Source organism: Anabrus simplex, chromosome 2 (genome assembly GCF_040414725.1).
Source record: "Anabrus simplex isolate iqAnaSimp1 chromosome 2, ASM4041472v1, whole genome shotgun sequence".
Taxonomy (NCBI): Eukaryota; Metazoa; Arthropoda; class Insecta; order Orthoptera; family Tettigoniidae; genus Anabrus; species Anabrus simplex.
In genome coordinates, this window is record NC_090266.1 from 1,066,248,282 (window position 1) to 1,066,267,734 (window position 19,453).

The window sequence follows — 19,453 nt, forward strand, 5'->3', positions numbered from 1 at the left end:
ACTCTGCATTGGCTCACATAGCACTCGTAGAGGTAAACAAGGCAAACTGCTAATCTAATCGACCAGATAATTTTTCTCTCCGTCGAGTTCTACTCTCTGTGTCGCATGTGTCTATTGGATCGAATATATATCCTCTTTTACGTTTTCCTCGAATCTCAATGACGTTAATATTCATTGCGTCTGACGTAATGAATGTGAATGCCGTTTACATATCAATATAACTGAAGTGTTAATAGTGAGGTTAACTTGTTAAGTTCTCGATGATTTTTTCTTTTCGCGTGACCTCCGAAGAGGCCTGGTGCAGATCTTTCGATTTGATGCCGATTAGGCGACCTGTGCGTCTATAAGAATGGGGCTCTACCTATGATGATTCTAATGATGAGGACGTCACACACACCCAGTCCCGAACGGGAATCAAACCCGGACCAAAGTCCAGCACGCTAACGATTTAGCCATGGAGCTGGACTAAAGTAAGGTTTGTCCTTATCCTGAGGTGGTGCAGCTCTTTGTAGGCACACTCCCAATGGAGGTGAGCTGCGTGTACCGGTACCATTTCAACCGAATAGCAGCCCTCCTGCTATTCTGAATGTTCTCGCACTACCGGGAATCGAACCCGGGCCCCCGAGGACGGCAGCTACGGAGGCGGGCGTTCTCGAAGTGAACAGAGATCTCATTTGGCTGTACATAGTATGTTGCAAGTTCTACCTTTGTAGTGTCAGATAAGGGGCGCGTATATGTAAATTTACAGGAGAGCTCGAACTACACGTTTTAAACGCCACAAGATTTTATTTGATAGAAATTTGCGCTCGATTTTTAAGTATAGCGTAGAAGAGAATATTGGCATTTTTGATAATGGAAAGAATTCATCATAATAATTAACAAATAAGGTTGATTATTTAGTCGTAAGAGACTTGCACTCCGCATGTGTGTTCACAGTATATTTTATGATCTCAGTGTGGAGGGATGAATTACTGTAGTATCTACTGGAGAATAAAGAACATAAAAACACATAAACACAAACACACGAAGACAACGAACTAACAACACAAGAGAAAATATAATACTAAGAAGGGATATGAAAGGAAAGTGATGAGACAGAGTTAATATGCATTAACCGTCCCCTCTGTAAAGCTAACAATGAGCAATCGGTGAATTGTGATACCGGAGCCTCTGTCCGAATTCAAGTCGGAGTTTTCACGATTAATTACAGACCTAAGGAGAAATATTTTGTGATTTCAACGTTAATTTTGAATAGAAATATTGCTTTTAGGCAAACTCTTATGAAAATTACTTTTGACAATATGATGTATCTGATATTGAGTGACAGATAATTGAATGTCCCTGATAATGCAATATGCTTTACCAGTACTGCCCACTTTTCTCTATCAACTTTAGAATCTTAGTAACGCGTGACCTGTAATTTATTCAGCGTAGAGACTCCGGCATCACAACTACTGATCGAAAGCATACCCACCCCTCTTTCCTCCGTTTCAACTATTAGATGGTTGTTTTTCAAGGTCATCGTAATAATACTTCCGTTTGCACTTTTCGATGTGTGGTTCTGTATACTTCCTGAAGAGGCGCCATAGCTCAGCAGTGGTGATTGTGACGTCATTCCTTCCAGCTCCTCTGCCGGCGTTACCGAAAACTGGGACTCACTCGTCTTCAACTGTTTACACCAACAAAATCCAAGAAAACTTAGATTTAAGAAAGAAACCTTCACATCAAACATTTAGTAGGATATATAAACTATTATAACGGACTATTAGTAAATTATATTAGTACTCTTATAATAATTAGAATCGTCACATGAAACAGAATCAGTGTTGAACTATATTTAGCAAAGTTAATGTAGTATTTATATGTACTCGTTAAATGTTTGGAAATTAAGTACTTCTAGGAAAGAATCAAGAATAACTGTTTTAATGTTACAAGTGAGTTAGAACATTATAATTTTAAGTGTATATGTGTTATTAGATACAACTTTCCAACTGGTTTTTTATAGCAATCCACTGATTAATCAGTACAGCGGTGGATCACGAGGTATTTATTTATGGTGATAGTTCTCATAATATTTTAAACTTCTTGAGTTTACTATCAACTCTGTCCAGTGATATGCAGTAGGATAACATGAAACAAAATAAACTAATCGACTTGAAACAGAAAATATTAGTAAAATTCAAGAATTACTATCTCATCGTGCTTACGTTCAATCGAACCCCAACTTCTGAATGCACAATGGGGACAGGCATTCGATATGCAAGGTAACCTACTTAATTTTTTCACCTTAAACATCTTATGATTAGTTTAAAATAGTGATAGGTGATTTTTAACAAAGTGAATAATAACAAGAGGCACACCAAAGAATGTGAAACGCGTGTCCAGTGCGATAATAAGCACCGAGAAAGCGATATCAAGTTTTTAAATAAATAGAACTATAGCCATTTCTGTCACATAAATAGTTGTCCATAAGCAGCCACATATGAGGATGCAATTATTCCGACAGTCGAAGTTACAACGTAACATAACATTTATGAAATTTCTAAACAATGTATAAAAGAACTCAATGTATTGAAACGGGAATGCCCTACGAGCATTCACGTTTCATTCATTTATTAAGAGGAACTCGCTAACACCCGACCGTAAGCATTTAAAACTTGCACCGAGCGCACAGGCATTGTGGGAACTGCAAGCAAGCTCGCGCTGTTCCAGAACACCGGCCAAAGTCAAGCGACGTCACGCAGAAGGTTCTTTCGTGTTCCATAGCATTGCAGCATTAACGAAATGTGATATCAATATTTCAATAACGTCACCTTGCAGGCAGGAATATTGAACGATGCTAGCCGAAATTTCATGTCAATCAGTGTAAAGATGGCCAAGATACAAAATTTTCTTGGGGCCCACAGGTGTAGCCACGCCCACCGACCTTCGGCAATATAAGCGAATCGCCAGCCTGGGGTAAAGCAGAGAGTGTGCAGTGTGGGCAGTGTGCAGCTGCAGTGTGCCATAGGCAGGGAGAGTGAGAGGAGTCGGCAGTAAGCCGTGAGCTCAGTGTGTGTGCAAGTAAGCACGTCGCGATATAATTCGTCACTCGGTCCGGCTGTGTACTTGAGTTCGGAAACGTTAGTGTTGGAAGCTTTCTCCGTGGGCTTGAACTTTGTGCATGAACAAAAACGTAATTTCGTTTTTATCAGTCTGTACGACTGGGCGATTATATTTCGTTTGTGGACTATGAATGTTTCTAGCATAAACTGTACCAACCTTGATTTCATTTAAAGACTGTGTTTCTAGCATAAACTGTGCCAACCTTGATTTCATTTAAAGACTGTGTGAAAACAGCGATAACGTTTCTAACATAAACTGTGCCAGCCTTCATTTCATTTAAAGACTGTGTCTATCCATTGAACTGTGTTCGTAATAAAACTGTGCCGACCTTCATTTCATTTAAAGACTGTGTTTATCCATTTTTCGGAACTGTGTTCGTAATAAAACTGTGCCGACCTTCATTTCATTTAAAGACTGTGTCTATCCATTGAACTGTGTTCGTAATAAAACTGTGCCAGCCTTCATTTCATTTAAAGACTGTGTCTATCCATTGAACTGTGTTCGTAATAAACTGTGCCAACATTCCCTCTTAAAGACAGTATTAACTTGTGGAATACGGTATCGTAATTTCTTTCCGAGGGACCATGCCAATTCCCATCATAACCTGTTCTGAATCACGTATGATCTTAAGTGTCAGTGATAATCTTCTGAAAATTACGACGTAACAGAACTTGGACTGTCGTTTATTTCTACAAGTGTGTGAATATTGTGCTCATGGTGTACAGTGCAAAGACTGTACCCGGTGAATTTAATTTTCTTTGTGAAGTGCTTAATCACTGCACCTCGGAAGGTCCTAGATTGTTTTCGTTTGTTTATTATTCCAAATACGATAATTCCTTCCATCTTATTCTCATGGAACTGTGACTCTGACTTTATCCTTGCTGCTAAAGTACGTTCAACATCATTGACTGTGGGAACTATTTCGGTGTGCTTCGCCTTAGAGAGGTGTCACACCAGAGTCCCATGACGTCCGATGCGGAAGCTCCACATTTCCCCATTCCTGCCTCAGGTTCGAGTCGCCATCAACACTAATACAGAGAAAACACCAACGACGGAAGACAACGCCGACGCCGACCGCAAGACGACGCAGGCGCCGCAGGACGACGTCCCCTCCACGCCTTCAAGGACAACCCCACGATTCAGCTGTAAAAGGTGACATAATTCTTTGCATATCTATTGAATAAACTGAAGGATCCACTTAATCATAAACATTTTTTTTCACTACCCTTCTCTCTCACTCTCTTAGCATGGGCTGTACACGCCTTGTCGTTTCTCATGCTCTCCGATAAACTGAAGTACGGGCGTTCCTGTTTCAGTATATTGTATTAAAAATGGATTCGATCAGGTGAAGAGTTCTTGAGAAACAATATCTTGAAATTGACGCATGGTCGAAACACGTCCAAAGACGGACATTATTTGCGTTCCACCTGCGTTAGAAAATACTAAAATACAAATTCCAAACCTATATGACTCAATGTAAAATGAAACGGGGTAAACGATGACGTTATTGGAGTTTATGTCGGCCTACTTGTTATTTAATAAACAACCTCCAAACTTGAGTACACAGAATATTTTAGTTGAAAGTAAATTATATGTTTTAAAATAATGATTCTCGTCACAGTTTATCCAGGCTTCGCACTGGCATAATGGTTGTATACGTTCATTTTTTCGCGTTTAAAATCAGCTGTAACTAAACTTCGTCAATTACTATTGTCGGTTTAAGGTAAGCATCGTTTTTATTGTCTATGTACGTTGTACATACCTACTTACATTAGAAACCCCTGATGCCGCAAGAAGATAGGCTACTTTTCGATGTAAGAAATTGCCTTTAGCAGGACCTGATGTCACTGGTTTCTTCATATTTCTTAAGGGTTCTTTCAACCCTGTAGCCTTTCTTCACATATTTCGTCTTCGTCTTCTTACCTTCAAAATTGAGCTCCAGTTTCAGGTACCGGTACATGCAGTTCGTCGCTGCTGCTTCTTTCTTTAAACAATCCACCAATCGTCAAATCGAGGATGTGGATTTCCAACTAAAGAGTTGATCTTGTGATACCATCCCTCTACAGAATCTGTTGTTCAATATCACTTTTTGTAACAGCTCCATATAGTGATTGGTATCGCGGTGTTTTCAAGCCACTCGTCTAGAAAACAGTCGAAGATATTCTGTAGAAGGAGCCTGAGAATGGATCACCAGCCATCCCTCACTGTCGTTATCTGGCTTCACAAATGCCAGAGCAGCGCACCTGCTGATGAGGAGACGTATATATTCGTTCTCTTTGTAGTGCCTCGTCAGGCCAAATTCCTGTACTTTCCAACAGAGACATCGCTTCATGTGAAAGAAACCGCCACTTAACTCCGCTAACAGAAGTGCTTCTCGTAAGGCTGATATCGTAGCTGCTTCGAAGTCAGTAGTGATTTTGTTAGGCTTCCATTCAGGAACCTCTTCTAAGACAAGGTGTAAGAAACTAACAGGTATATAAGTTTCTCTTTTTGTTAGGCAGGAACGCAAAGACGACTGAATAAAAGTTGGTTTCATCACTCCGGCCTCCAAAGTCTGCGTGAATGGTGTACATCTGGGAGAACTGTTTGCTGCAATTCTTGAACGTGCCAACCATAAAAAATTGCGCAAAATGACTAAGAATTTCTCTACTTTTTGTCACTAAAGTCGATATTTTTTTCTTCCCTGCCGTCGTCAGGTAAAATAAACTGGCAGCCATTGTTTATTCTTAACGCCTCTTTGTTAAGAATTGTCTGACTACATGTTTTTGACTCTACTCGAAGTCTGCGTGCATGATTTTGTTGCTGACGAATTGCTCTTTTTTTAAGTTTCTTGAGCTGGCATATCAGAGACAAAGTCGTAGCCCCTGTTATGCAGACCGACGTGTTATACACGTAAATCTGTGATAGTGGAGTCGCTTCTTCTCTTGCTCTCTTCTTTGCATCTTGAGCCTGCTTCTTCACTGTGAAGATTGCTTCTTCAGGTGGTCCACACTGATGATCGAAGTTTGGAAGAATTTTTTCGGCTCTTGTCCTCACCCGTCCTTTACACTTATTCTTCTCCTTCTGACACACCCAGGTGACGATGCCATGTTTACTTTACCTATACTTCAAGTACATATAACAATTGTTATGTGCACAAAGATTTGCCTTATTTGTACCTGTCAACTCCATTACAGCACACAAGAATAACTACTTACACCAGGAAGTTCCGATATAGACCGGCGTTTGTGGTTGAGGGTATCAGTTTCTAAATAATGAGCACGAGAGAAGAATGTTGTTCTCGAAGCTAGCGAGCAGGTGCCCAGGCAGGTTAGTGGAGTTACCCCGAGTTTAAGCCAATGAGGCCCAGCCCTTGCAGGAGTGACCGCAAATCTCCTGTGACTGCTGGGGAATTTCAGTGAATGGACACAAGTATATCTCAGTGACCGCAAATCTCCTTGACCGCAACTATCCGTCAACCAATTCATCTACACTTCATATCGCATTCTCGAAATGTTTCTTTAACTCTTTCACTGCCTTAGTCAAACCACATTGCTTTCCCCACAGTGTTCTAAAAACTCACGCACATAAATAACAAATACAGACATATCAGGAGCTTAATTTTCTTAAAAAATTTAAGTCATTCGAAAACATTAATTCAAAGAAAGTTCCGTGAAATTGTCAGGAATATTTAGTTTCAAATTGCAAGTAAATTGTAGTTCATCGGGGATAGATACAGAATCTCCAAATTTGGGGTAATTTACGGTAGCGTGTAGTCCCGTCACCACCACCTGTTACCGGTAAAACGATATCGAGAATACCACTGCATGCGCAATATTGGCTGCTATTGGCAAGAGGGGGTGGAACTGTAGGTGCCCAAAGATAAACAGAGTGTAAGAATGTGAGACGCAGTTAAATGACGTAGTCAACACGTTCATCACAAGTGCTATACTGCTTGTAGGCTTGATATCAACCAGTGCAATGACAAGCACAAACAAAGTAAAAATTCCCCAGCAGTCACAGAAGATTTGCAGTCACTCCAGCAAGGGCTGGGCCTCATTGGCTTAAACTCGGGGTAACTCCGCTAACCTGCCTGGGCACCTGCTCGCTAGCTTCGAGAACAACATTCTTCTCTCGTGCTCATTATTTAGAAACTGATACCCTCAACCATAATTATATCAACAGCAACAGTTGCGGACCTTGTCATTCCGTCAGAAGGGAATGCAACACATTTCACAGAGTGAGAAATAAGTGGCAGATAACATATTAGCGTTTTTTCAAGATGAGTCAGTGGAATATGTAGTGTTGTGTACTTTCGAATGTGTGGACGCTGCATATGCGGAGTGCACTGGCACGGATGAAAGTGATATTAACCATGTCCAGCCATGCAGTTCAACACCCATGACGGAGCCATAACTCCTGTCTCCAGTGATACGTGGCAAAGAAAGATAATTTTCTATCAAGCGGGTGCAAGTCATAATTTACGTCCATGAATGACCATCCACAACATACTAAAATAAAAAATATTAACAGATTTCGATTAAGTCCGCAACAATATGACTATGTGGCGCATAAGAAAATCTATGGTATTTCAAGGGAGTTCAAATGGAGCTACAGTATTGGACGACGTAAAATAACGAGATTCCAAAGAAAGCGGCAACTTGACAATGCACAGCAAACTGAAGAATCGGCTCGATTACTCGGTTACTCTATGAGGTAAACAACCTTATCCCATCGTCCAGTAAGGAATTACTTTTCACCGATCAATCGAGATTTGGAGAGGAAATGCATAAGAATGGCACTAATCAATCGAGATTTGAAGAGGAAATCCATAGGAATGGCACCCCGGCAGTGAGAGGTAACAGAGCAGGTGTAAAGAACATCAATGCCCTAACTCATTTTTATACAATTATGCCTAATGTTAACCTGGAAGGTAAATTGGCTGGGAAGTTATTTATTTTACAGTACTGCGAGAAGCTGGAGGTTTTCTGCCTCCAACGATTCTGTCGCGAGTCTTGGACCTAGCAAGGGCGGCATGCACGCGCAGGAAAATGGGCTTACCAAAACTACAGCTACGGTATGAACACTGTCTTTGGCACATAGCTGGTTGCTGTTGCTTGACTTCTTGGTCTGCCTATAAAAATCATGTTTCATTAGAGAAAATCATCCCTGCTGGTAAGTGTGTGATATTGTAGTTCATACCACCTGAACCACGGGACAAATTCATACTCTGGATGTCTACATTTTCCCGTGCTTACAAAACATACCATCCCACCATCTGCAGCTAAGCTTTAAAGGATAGCCAGTTTCACAATAAACTGCACGACAAACTGGTTCGCATTCGGTTGTATGACATTAATTTCCATTAGTTTTCGTCATCGCGTTATATAAATATGATGATCTATGCATTCTGTAGGAGTGGATATCCTAACCCTTTTCCCTAAACGGTTTGTAACTTCGATGAAGTCCATTTTGGGAAGTGTAACGCATGCATTCCATACAAGGTTGATCTCTGCATCGCCTGGGCACTCATTTGCTGTCGGCCTCCAATGAGCATGGTGAGTGATCAGCAGCTAATATTGTTTCCTGATCCAATTGTTACTACAGCACTTTCAAATGCTCGCTTGTGACTTCACACTCGTGAGGGTCCCTTGTAAGTGTAGCCTAAATTAAACACTAACCATCAAGGAACGCCCCGAATAAATAGCATTAAAAACATCAAGGAAGACAAGTACAGACATCCGTACAATTGGTTATTTATTTTGTTTCTGTGGATGATCGTCTCTGATAATTGAATTTACTTTCCATCACAATCTATCCCCGGAGGCATGAGATCACACAGTTTTCAAGTGGGAGTGAATGGTATGCATGTTGTTAAAGTATAAACCGCTGGATCCATTGTATATCAACGCCAAGGGAACATTTCTTACTCGAGAGCCGGTTAGCAAGCAAATGATGCTTCCAGCAGGACCACATTGTGACGCCTAGATAGTATGAGGAATATTGACTGCTAATATGTCGTACACAGTAGCCTATAAATAAATAAATAAATAAATAAATAAATAAATAAATAAATAAATAAATAAATAAATAAATAAATAAATAAATAAATAAATAAATAAATAAATAAATAAATAAATAAATAAATAAATCATCATTATAGACCGTTATGCCTTTAAGTGTTCAGTCTGAAAGCTCCTGTGAATTTACTAAACGTAGTCACAATCCTCGATTTGCAACTAGTGCTGAGACCTCATTTACATCTATACCTCTAATCTTTAAATCGTTAGAAACTAAGCACTACCACCGTCGTCTTGGTCTCCCTCTACTTCTCTTACCTTCCATAACAGAGTCCATTATTATCATAGGTAACCTTTCTTCCTCCATTCGCCTCACATTACCCCATCACCGAAGCCGGCACATGCGTACAGCTTCATCCATCGAGTTCATTCCTAACTTAGTCTTTATCTCCTCATTCCGAGTACCCTCTTGCCATTGTTCCCACCTGTTTTTACCAGCAATCATTCTCGCTACTTTCAAGTCTGTTACTTCTAATTTATGTATAAGATATTCTGAGTCAACACAGCTTTCGCTCTCATAAATAACAGAAAACAGACCGATGTAAAGATAGTTTCGTCCGGGAGCTGACTTCCTTCTTGCAGAATAATGTTGATTGCAACTGCGAGCTCACTGCGTCAGCTTTACTGCACCTTGATTCAATCTCACTATATTGCCATGCTGGGAGAACACATAACCCAAATACTTGAAAATATCTACCTGTTCCAGTTTTGTATCACCAATCTGACATTCACTTCTGCTGAATTGCTTACCTACTGACATCAATTTTGTCTTCGAAAGGCTAATTTTCATACCATACTCGTTGCACCTATTTTCAAGTTCCAAGATATTAGACTGCAGGCTTTCGCGCACAATCTGCCAATAAGACCAAGTCGTCAGCATAGGCCGGACTGCTTATTACATTTCCACATAACTGAATACCTCCCTGCCACTTTATACCTTTCAGCAGATGATCCATGAAAACTACGAACAACAAAGTTGAAAGATTACAGCCTTGTCCAACCCCTGTAAGTACCCTGAACCAAGAACTCATTCTACCATCAATTCTCACTGCAGCCCAATTGTCAACATAAATGCCTTTGATTGATTTTAATAATCTACCCTTAATCCCATAGATCCCCAGTATGATGAACAGCTTTTCCCTCGGTACCCTGTCATATGCTTTCTCTAGATCTACGAAACACAAACACAACTGTCTATTCCTCTCGCAGCGTTTTTCAATTACCTGGCGCATACTGAATATCTGATCCTGACAACACCTCTGTGGTCTGAAACCACACTGGTTTTCATCCAATTTCCTCTCAACGACTGACCGCACCCTCCCTTCCAAGATTCCAGTGAATATTTTGCCTGGTATACTAATCAATGAGATACCTCGATAGTTGTTGCAATCCCTCCTGTTCCCTTGCTTATAGATAGGTGCAATTACTGCTTTTGTCCAATCTGAAGGTACCTTACCAACACTCCATGCTAATCTTACTACTCAATGAAGCCATTTAATCCCTGCCTCCCCACTATACTTCACCATTTCACTTCTAATTTCCTGCCGATTTATGACAGTGGAGTTTATTTACCATTTTTTCCACGTCCTCAAGTGTAATTTCATCAACATCACGTTCCTCCTCCCCATGACCTCGGTTGTTCGCGACACCACCATGAAGATTTCCTTTTACGTTGAGAAGATTTTCAAAATATTCCCTCCACCTGTCCAGTGATTCCCTGGGATGAGTTTACCTAAATTACCCAAAAGACTGTTCATTTCTTTTTTCCCTCCCTTCCTAAGATTCTTTATTACTGCTTGAGATAGCCTTTCCAGGTTTTTACCAAAATCTTCCCACGATTTCCTTTTGGATTCAAGAACATTTGTTTCGCTCTGTTTCTTTTATCTACGTACCATTCCATGTCTGCATCAGCCCTTGTTTGAAGCCATTTCTAATAAGCCTTCTTTTTACGTTTTCAAGCTGCTCTCACTTCATCGTTCCACCAAGATGTTCGCTTTTCCGCATCTTTACACAATGTTATCCCTAGGCATTCCCTTGCTGTTTCCACTACAGCATCCCTGTATGCCAACCATTCTCTTTCTTTATCATGAACCTGCTTACTGTCCACTGTTTGGAACTTCTCACTAATCATATCACCGAGCTCGATAGCTGCAGTCGCTTAAGTGTGGCCAGTGTCCAGTAATCGGGAGATAGTGGGTTCGAGCCCCACTGTTGGCAGCCCTGAAGATGGTTTTGCGTGGTTTCCCATTTTCACACCAGGCAAATGCCAGGGCTGTACCTTAATAAAGGCCACGGCCACTTCCTTCCACTTCCTAGGCCTTTCCTATCCCATCGTCGCCATAAGACATATCTGTGTCGGTGCGACGTAAAGCAAATAGCAAAAAACAAAACAAAAAACAGCTAATCATATCCGTGTACTCCTGTTTAATTTCCTCGTCCTGGAGAATTTCTACCCTTATTCGTTTGCAGACAGATTTCACTTTATCTTAGGCCTAGAGATATTTAGTTCACTACAGATCAGATAGTGGTCTGTATCATCGGAAAATCCTCGAAAAACCCGTATATTCTTAACAGATTTCCTGAATTGGAAGTCAGTTAAGATATAGTCTATTATGGATCTGGTACTCCTAACCTCCCATGTGTAGCGGTGAATGGCCTTATGCTTGAATAATGTATTCGTAACTGCTAAACCCATACTACCACAGAAGTCCAGCAAACTCTTCCCATTCCCATTAGCTTCCATATCTTCCCCACATTTACCAATCACCCTTTCGTATCCTTCAGTTCTATTTCCAGCACTCGCATTGAAATCGCCCATTAGCACTATCCTATCCCTGCTGTTCATCCTGACTACGATGTCACACAGAGCTTCATAATACTTGTTAACTTCATCCTCATCTGCACCCTCACATGGTGAATACATAGAGAAAATTCTCGTCCTTATTCCTCCAACTGCCAAATCTACCCGCATTTACGTGCCTAACAGAAACTATGTAGCGAGCAATAGTATTGCTGATGAACAATCCTACCCCATACTCTGCCCTTACTTTTTTAACACCCGTCAAGTACACTTTATAATCTCCTATCTCTTCCTCGTTATCTCACCTTACCCAAATATCACTTACTCCTAGCACATCCATATGCGTCCTCTTTGCTGACTCAGCCAGTTCTACTTTCTTTCTCCGATAAGTCCCATTAATACTGATAGCTCCCCACCGAATTCCATTTCATTCGCCAAGTTGTTTCCAGGGAGTCCCTCGCCTGTCAAATGGGAGTGGGACTCCGTTACTCCCAAAGGTCCGAGGCTTGCTTAAATGTTCTGAGCTCGGTAAATTCATGAAGCAGAGTGCTACCCTACTTACACATAGTCCAAGTGTGGATATCTCCTCTAACGTGTTAGGGACGGGACCGTCGGTGGATTTTATAGTCCTAGCCGCCTGAGCACATGAAGGACCATGACTCAGAAATATGTCCGAGATGCCCACTCCCATTCCGTAGCAAGTGGTATCCCGACTCTCAGGACCACTCGAACTAGGACGTGACTACAGCAACTCACACCATGAATCATAAAAATAAATAAATAAATAAATAAATAAATAAATAAATAAATAAATAAATAAATAAATAAATAAATAAATAAATAAATAAATAAATAAATAAATAAATAAATAAATACATAACCTACAATCACATTTTCCGTTAATTGCAAAATTTTACAAAGAACCAGTTTTGTGGCTTACCCGAGTGGTTGCGACGTTCAGAGCGATTGCCAACAATATGTTCAAAACACGATCAATACAGTACTTATAATATCAAGAACTTCGAGTGAATAATTTCTCATTGATATAATTTGATCCTACTGAAATGAAAAGCACACAGACCATCAGTAACGTATCCTGATTTGTTAATGGAATATTCTGGTTCCCCTAGCAAATATTAAACTGTACATCCTCAACATTTGCTAAAATTGCTAGTCAAGTTCGTATACCTATAAGGTATCGTAAGCGGAGACACTCTAACTTATACCAACGACAGGAATAGGTGCATCTACGATATGCCTGTTGACAGTAGTGTCCATGTAGCTGCTCCTCAATTTTGCAGATTAATACATTCATTATTTTAACAAAATTATCATAGACAAATCTGCATAGAACTAATACTTTTAAAGGAGGAAATGAAGAAAGAAAGAAAGAAAGAAAGAAAGAAAGAAAGAAAGAAAGAAAGAAAGAAAGAAAGACGGACAGACGGACAGACAGAATGACAGACAGACGGACAGATGGGCAGACGGGTGTCAGTATGCATTTCTGATGTGGAACTATAGCTAATCATTCTAATATTACCGACTGTAACACAGGGACGGATCAAGGGAGTGTTTTTAGGGGGGGAAACTTCGACCATCAGCCCTAGTGCGTTTGAACATTCGGCAGGGGGAGGGGTTCGGAGTGATCCCAAAATACACTGACTGACAGAGCAAATGCAACACCAAGAAGGAGTGGTCAGAACTTTATGCCAATTGCAGGGTAGACTGACGTCACTGAGATATGCTCATGATGTGAAATGCGCCGCTGTGCTGCGCACGTAGCGAACGATAAATGGGACACGGCGTTGGCGAATGGCCCACTTCGTACCGTGATTTCTCAGCCGACAGTCATTGTAGAACGTGTTGTCGTGTGCCACAGGACACGTGTATAGCTAAGAATGCCAGGCCGCCGTCAACGGAGGCATTTCCAGCAGACAGACGACTTTACGAGGGGTATGGTGATCGGGCTGAGAAGGGCAGGTTGGTCGCTTCGTCAAATCGCAGCCGATACCCATAGGGATGTGTCCACGGTGCAGCGCCTGTGGCGAAGATGGTTGGCGCAGGGACATGTGGCACGTGCGAGGGGTCCAGGCGCAGCCCGAGTGACGTCAGCACGCGAGGATCGGCGCATCCACCGCCAAGCGGTGGCAGCCCAGCACGCCACGTCAACCGCCATTCTTCAGCATGTGCAAGACACCCTGGCTGTTCCAATATCGACCAGAACAATTTTCCATCGATTGGTTGAAGGAGGCCTGCACTCCCGGCGTTCGCTCAGAAGACTACCATTGACTCCACAGCATAGACGTGCACGCCTGGCATGGTGCCGGGCTAGAGCGACTTGGATGAGGGAATGGCGGAACGTCGTGTTCTCCGATGAGTCACGCTTCTGTTCTGTCAGTGATAGTCACCGCAGACGAGTGTGGCGTCAGCGTGGAGAAAGGTCAAATCCGGCAGTAACTGTGGAGCGCCCTACCGCTAGACAACGTGGCATCATGGTTTGGGGCGCTATTGCGTATGATTCCACGTCACCTCTAGTGCGTATTCAAGGCACGTTAAATGCCCACCGCTACGTGCAGCATGTGCTGCGGCCGGTGGCACTCCCGTACCTTCAGGGGCTGCCCAATGCTCTGTTTCAGCAGTTTAATGCCCGCCCACACACTGCTCGCATCTCCCAACAGGCTCTACTAGGTGTACAGATGCTTCCGTGGCCAGCGTACTCTCCGGATCTCTCACCAATCGAACACGTGTGGGATCTCATTGGACGCCGTTTGCAAACTCTGCCCCAGCCTCGTACGGACGACCAACTGTGGCAAATGGTTGACAGAGAATGGAGAACCATCCCTCAGGACACCATCCGCACTCTTATTGACTCTGTACCTCGACGTGTTTCTGCGTGCATCGCCGCTCGCGGTGGTCCTACATCCTACTGAGTCGATGCCGTGCGCATTGTGTAACCTGCATATCGGTTTGAAATAAACATCAATTATTCGTCCGTGCCGTCTCTGTTTTTTCCCCAACTTTCATCCCTTTCGAACCACTCCTTCTTGGTGTTGCATTTGCTCTGTCAGTCAGTGTATAATTAATCTCACACTTTGAAAGTGTTTGAAAGTGCTTCTAGACCCCAGAAATTAAATCAATGAATTAGTCAATCAATATACATTATTTCCAAATAGAGGTACAAGCCTTTTTGGCAAATGTCAATTAAAATAATAATTGAAAGGCCACAGCCACCAGAAGCCGGAATATTGAAGTGACGCCGTCTAGACAGCCAACGTGTCAATTGCGATGTTCCATTTTACTTCGACAGATCGCAAGTTTTTAATGAATTTTTCGGGTAGACAGCAAATGTACCACCAGCGATATTTAACATACCGACATCTACCACATGGAATGGCGAGTGTTTTACATTTTTTTGTAGGCTTCAGCGTCACCGATCGTCGATCGATCGGCGTGAAAAATGTGCGAGAGCTACCTGCCCAAAGCTGGAGTAGTTAAATAAGCGAGGCAAATTTATCCAATTTGCGACGATCAACAACGGGACATTGATTGGTGTTGGTGGTGATTATTGTTTTAAGTAGCAGTACGACTAGGCAACCATCCTCTATTAACACTAATCAGAGGGAAAACATGGAAGGGATCCGACATTTCGAAGAATGAAGGTATCGGTGAAAGAAAGACAGGGGCCACGAAGGGCGTGAGAATGAAAGATTCCCTTGGCCTTGAGTGCTCTAGTACCTTAGGGGTCGGAAAAGAACAAGAGTTGACCAAGGGAGACAACGACCGGATGCAGCCGCGAGTTGGCCGAATCACTGAAGCTACGACGGGTAGACAATGCCTATAACCAGTAGACAAAGTGGAAAGGTGCCAAAACCTGTGACGTTGGTGAAGGACACAAGCTCATGTACTATAGCACAACATCCTGCCGAATTGGCGTGGCAATTGCTGTCCCCGAAAGATTGTGAACAAAATCACTTACGTAGACCGTATATAAGTTCGGTTGATTGACATCCGAGTTGTCACCGGGTCAAGAATAGTACGCATCGTCTCTTATGAGGCCCCACATATAGGATGCCCATTAGAAGATGGATTTTGGACAGAACTGGAGTCATACATCCAAACTATTGACGTGACGTCAGCGAACCTTTGTTAATCGGTGGAGATCTCATTACCCATAATGGTTACTCAAGGGATGGTTTCGAATGAGTGCATTATGGATTCGGGTTTGGTGTGTATAACGAAGCTGGTGAACACACCTCGGAATTCAACTTCGCAAAAGTAAATGCATTTTTAAAGAAACAACGTTATCACATATAGCAGTGGTTGTCGCAAGTCGCAAATCAATTACTGGACGGTGAATAGGAAGGATCTGAGGCTAGTAATGAACTGTAAAATGATACCATTAACAACACTCCTCAGCATATACTCCTGCTTCTTGAATTTCAGCTTCACCTTCGCCCACCTCTCTGACCTGCCACCACCACAGGATGCATCAAATGGTGGAAGTTTGACGTCATACCAACAGTGTTAATGTACGCCATCTTGTTCCTCCTGAATACTGACCGCCTTGTGAAGGATAGATGGGGTGAGATCGCTACACGAATTCGATCGAGTGCCAAAGACAATGACAAAAATCAGGAAAGCGTTTCGTGGACAAACAGGTCTGGTGGTAGAATGACGATGTCCAGGGCGCAGTGCAGTCCAAGAAGATCACCAACAAGAACTGACACCGATCTGGTCGGCTATCGGCAACTCAAATCGGTCGCGAAACGAACAGTGGCAACCACCAAGGACAATTACTTTCGTGATTTCTAAGAATAATTGGATTAACTCGGAGGATTCAATACTATCTATAGGATCACCAGATTTCGTTATCGTGCCACTGAAGATATTGGTAATGTCATCCATATTAGGCACGTACATGGACAGCTCATTGAAAAACGCTACTTACTGTAGACACTCTGGTAAACACTTCACTGTCATTCGTAATGAGGAGTTCCCACATCCAACTATTCCCACAGGTAATCCAATGCACAGTAGAGTGCAGTTTCATCCGCCGTACCTGCCAAGGTTCAGCTGCCATCTGCGCAATGAAAAATAGCAAAACAATTGGATCTGATGACTTCCCTGTTGAAGTTTGGAAGGGGATGGGGAATGTGGAACTGAATATCTTGCAAAATTCTTGAAGAAATGCATTGAAGACAACGTACCGTCTACCCGGAAGACGAGTATCTGGAAAGGTAAGGGTGATGTAACTATCTTCGCGAATTACCGCCCAATTCGTCTCCTCTCCTTTGCCACACCATGGAACTTTCCAAGCGGGTGATTGACGCATGCCTAAAAGCAGCAGTACTGTCTCATAAAACCAACGTGGCTTCGCTGAAGGCCGCAGAACAATAGATGCTATCCATGCTATTCGATTGCTGGCAGAGAGGCACAGAGAGAAGAGGAGAGTGGCCCATATGGCCTTTAAAGTAAAAAAAAAAGACATTTGACTGGGTTCGTCATGAACTCATCTTTTGTTCGCTCGGATCGCATGGTGTCGTGTCCTAGAGAAACATGTCCGTTGGGTTCAGCTCCTCTGACACTATTCTAGAAGCTTTGTCCGCTGTGCAGCTGGCGTCACAGCATTATTTCACTATGTGATGTTCGAGTGGGTGTTCATCAAGTATCCTGCCTGTCACAACTCCTGTTCATCCTGTGCATGGACACAGTAACCGCGAACTTCCAAACGCCCTATGCATGGATCCTTCCTAAACATATGACGTTGTGCTGGTTAGCAACTCGCTAAAGAGGCTGAGTGAATTGTTCACCCAGTGGAAAACAAGGCTTGTACGTTTGGATTGCGGCTAAACCTCGCAAGAACAGAGTACCTGAGAGCGGCACACCGACAATTGGAACAATATTGGTCGACAATATTCCACTACCGAAGACATCTGCGTTCCGTGATCTTGGCTCCAGCATGGCAGCTGACTGTGACATACTTGCAGACGTTCGAGCTCGAGTTAAAGCTGCCTGGTTGAAGTAACGCCAGGTCATGGACGGTGTCCTTTGTGACACAAGATTACCCTGTAGTTTGAATCGAAGGTCTATCGCACAGTCGTTCCCCAAGCGGTAGTGTATGGAGTGGAATGTTCGCCGGTGACAAAGAAATACGAGCTGATCCTCCATGTAACGGCGATGTACATACTTAGATGTATGCTGGGAGTCACGCGGCTAGATCACACTAAGAACCAGGAGGTTAGGAACACTTTTATAGTTGCCCCTATTCGAGACAAAATGCGAGAGGCAAAAATGAGGTGGTATGGGGTCTTACGGACGCTGAAGACCGGGCAAAATTGAGGGCGAATTGCAAAAAGGCAGACCTCACCTAAGATGGGAAGAATACCAGTAATACGGCGAAGAAGAAGAAGAAGAAGAAGAAGAAGAAGAAGAGAAATCGACCACTTCTGCCGGTTTAGAACTCACGATCTTATCATCCAGTGGTGGACAGTCTACTCAACTCTATTCTTGATGAATCCAGTGAAATACTGGTTGGGTAAGGGAGTCTCAGCTAACCTTGAGGAAGAGGAACGTACCGGCTGGGGAAGCATGTGATACACCTCCGAGGGGATGATTAATGAATAAATGGAGCATCACTAGAATGAAAGCAATATGTGGAAACAGGACATCCCAGTGAAAGCCGTCCTATCTCCGCCTTATCCAGCACAAACGTTTCATGTTGTCACCATGCCTGAACCCAGGGCCAGCGTCAAAGTACGATATCTTACTGTTCCTTACGCGAAGGGGCTGCCAGAGTGTAATGAAAATAAATAGTGAAATCTGAACAATCATAAAATTAACACCTTACGTAGCCTATACATAATAGGCCTACAGTAGTTTGATCTTATTCAGCATTATTAAGAGGGATTGTTTCTCTGAGTGAGTCTTAAAATTTAAACTTTAAAAGTAATAATATATTCAAATGTTAATAAGAATTTCCTCCTAGTATGAAAACCTACGAAAATATTTCGGATTCATTCAACATATTTTAACAAATTTTGACGGCAAGTTAAAACATTTTCATTTACAGAAAACAGAGTAATTTTAATATTAATCTACATTATATTCTAAATCTTGAGTCATATTAGCCATGCAGTGTTTCGAGCATCAGAAAATAAGAATAAAATATAATGGAAACAAGTACCTAATAAAAGCAGGCGAATTTGCAGTTTTACACGATTCTTTATCATGTGATTATAAAACACTGGACCAATAATTTTGTACCTCACATGCTTCAATTTCGGAAGAAGGTGGATTCGAGGCTCACTCTCGGCACTCCTAAAATGGTTCTCCTTGATTTTCCATTTTCAAACGGCGTACCTTAATTGTTAGTGCGAAGTTTAAAGACGTAGCACAAATTATCTTGGATGCACTGCAATCCATGGTCACTTTGGTAAGAGGTCAGCACACTAGGAATAATCCGTCCCTCCCTAGCAACAAAGAACACCAC

At 42.3% G+C, this 19,453-nt stretch overlaps 1 protein-coding gene across 1 annotated transcript in view; it reads right to left on the reverse strand.

The window, feature by feature from the left end:
* Positions 1-19,453, reverse strand: part of LOC136863775 (uncharacterized) — a 212,789-nt gene that overhangs the window by 103,290 nt on the left and 90,046 nt on the right. Inside the window, exon 3 of the mRNA XM_067140128.2 lies at positions 1,475-1,669. Coding sequence (XP_066996229.2) covers positions 1,475-1,669 — 195 coding nt within the window. The remainder of the gene's footprint in view (positions 1-1,474; positions 1,670-19,453) is intronic.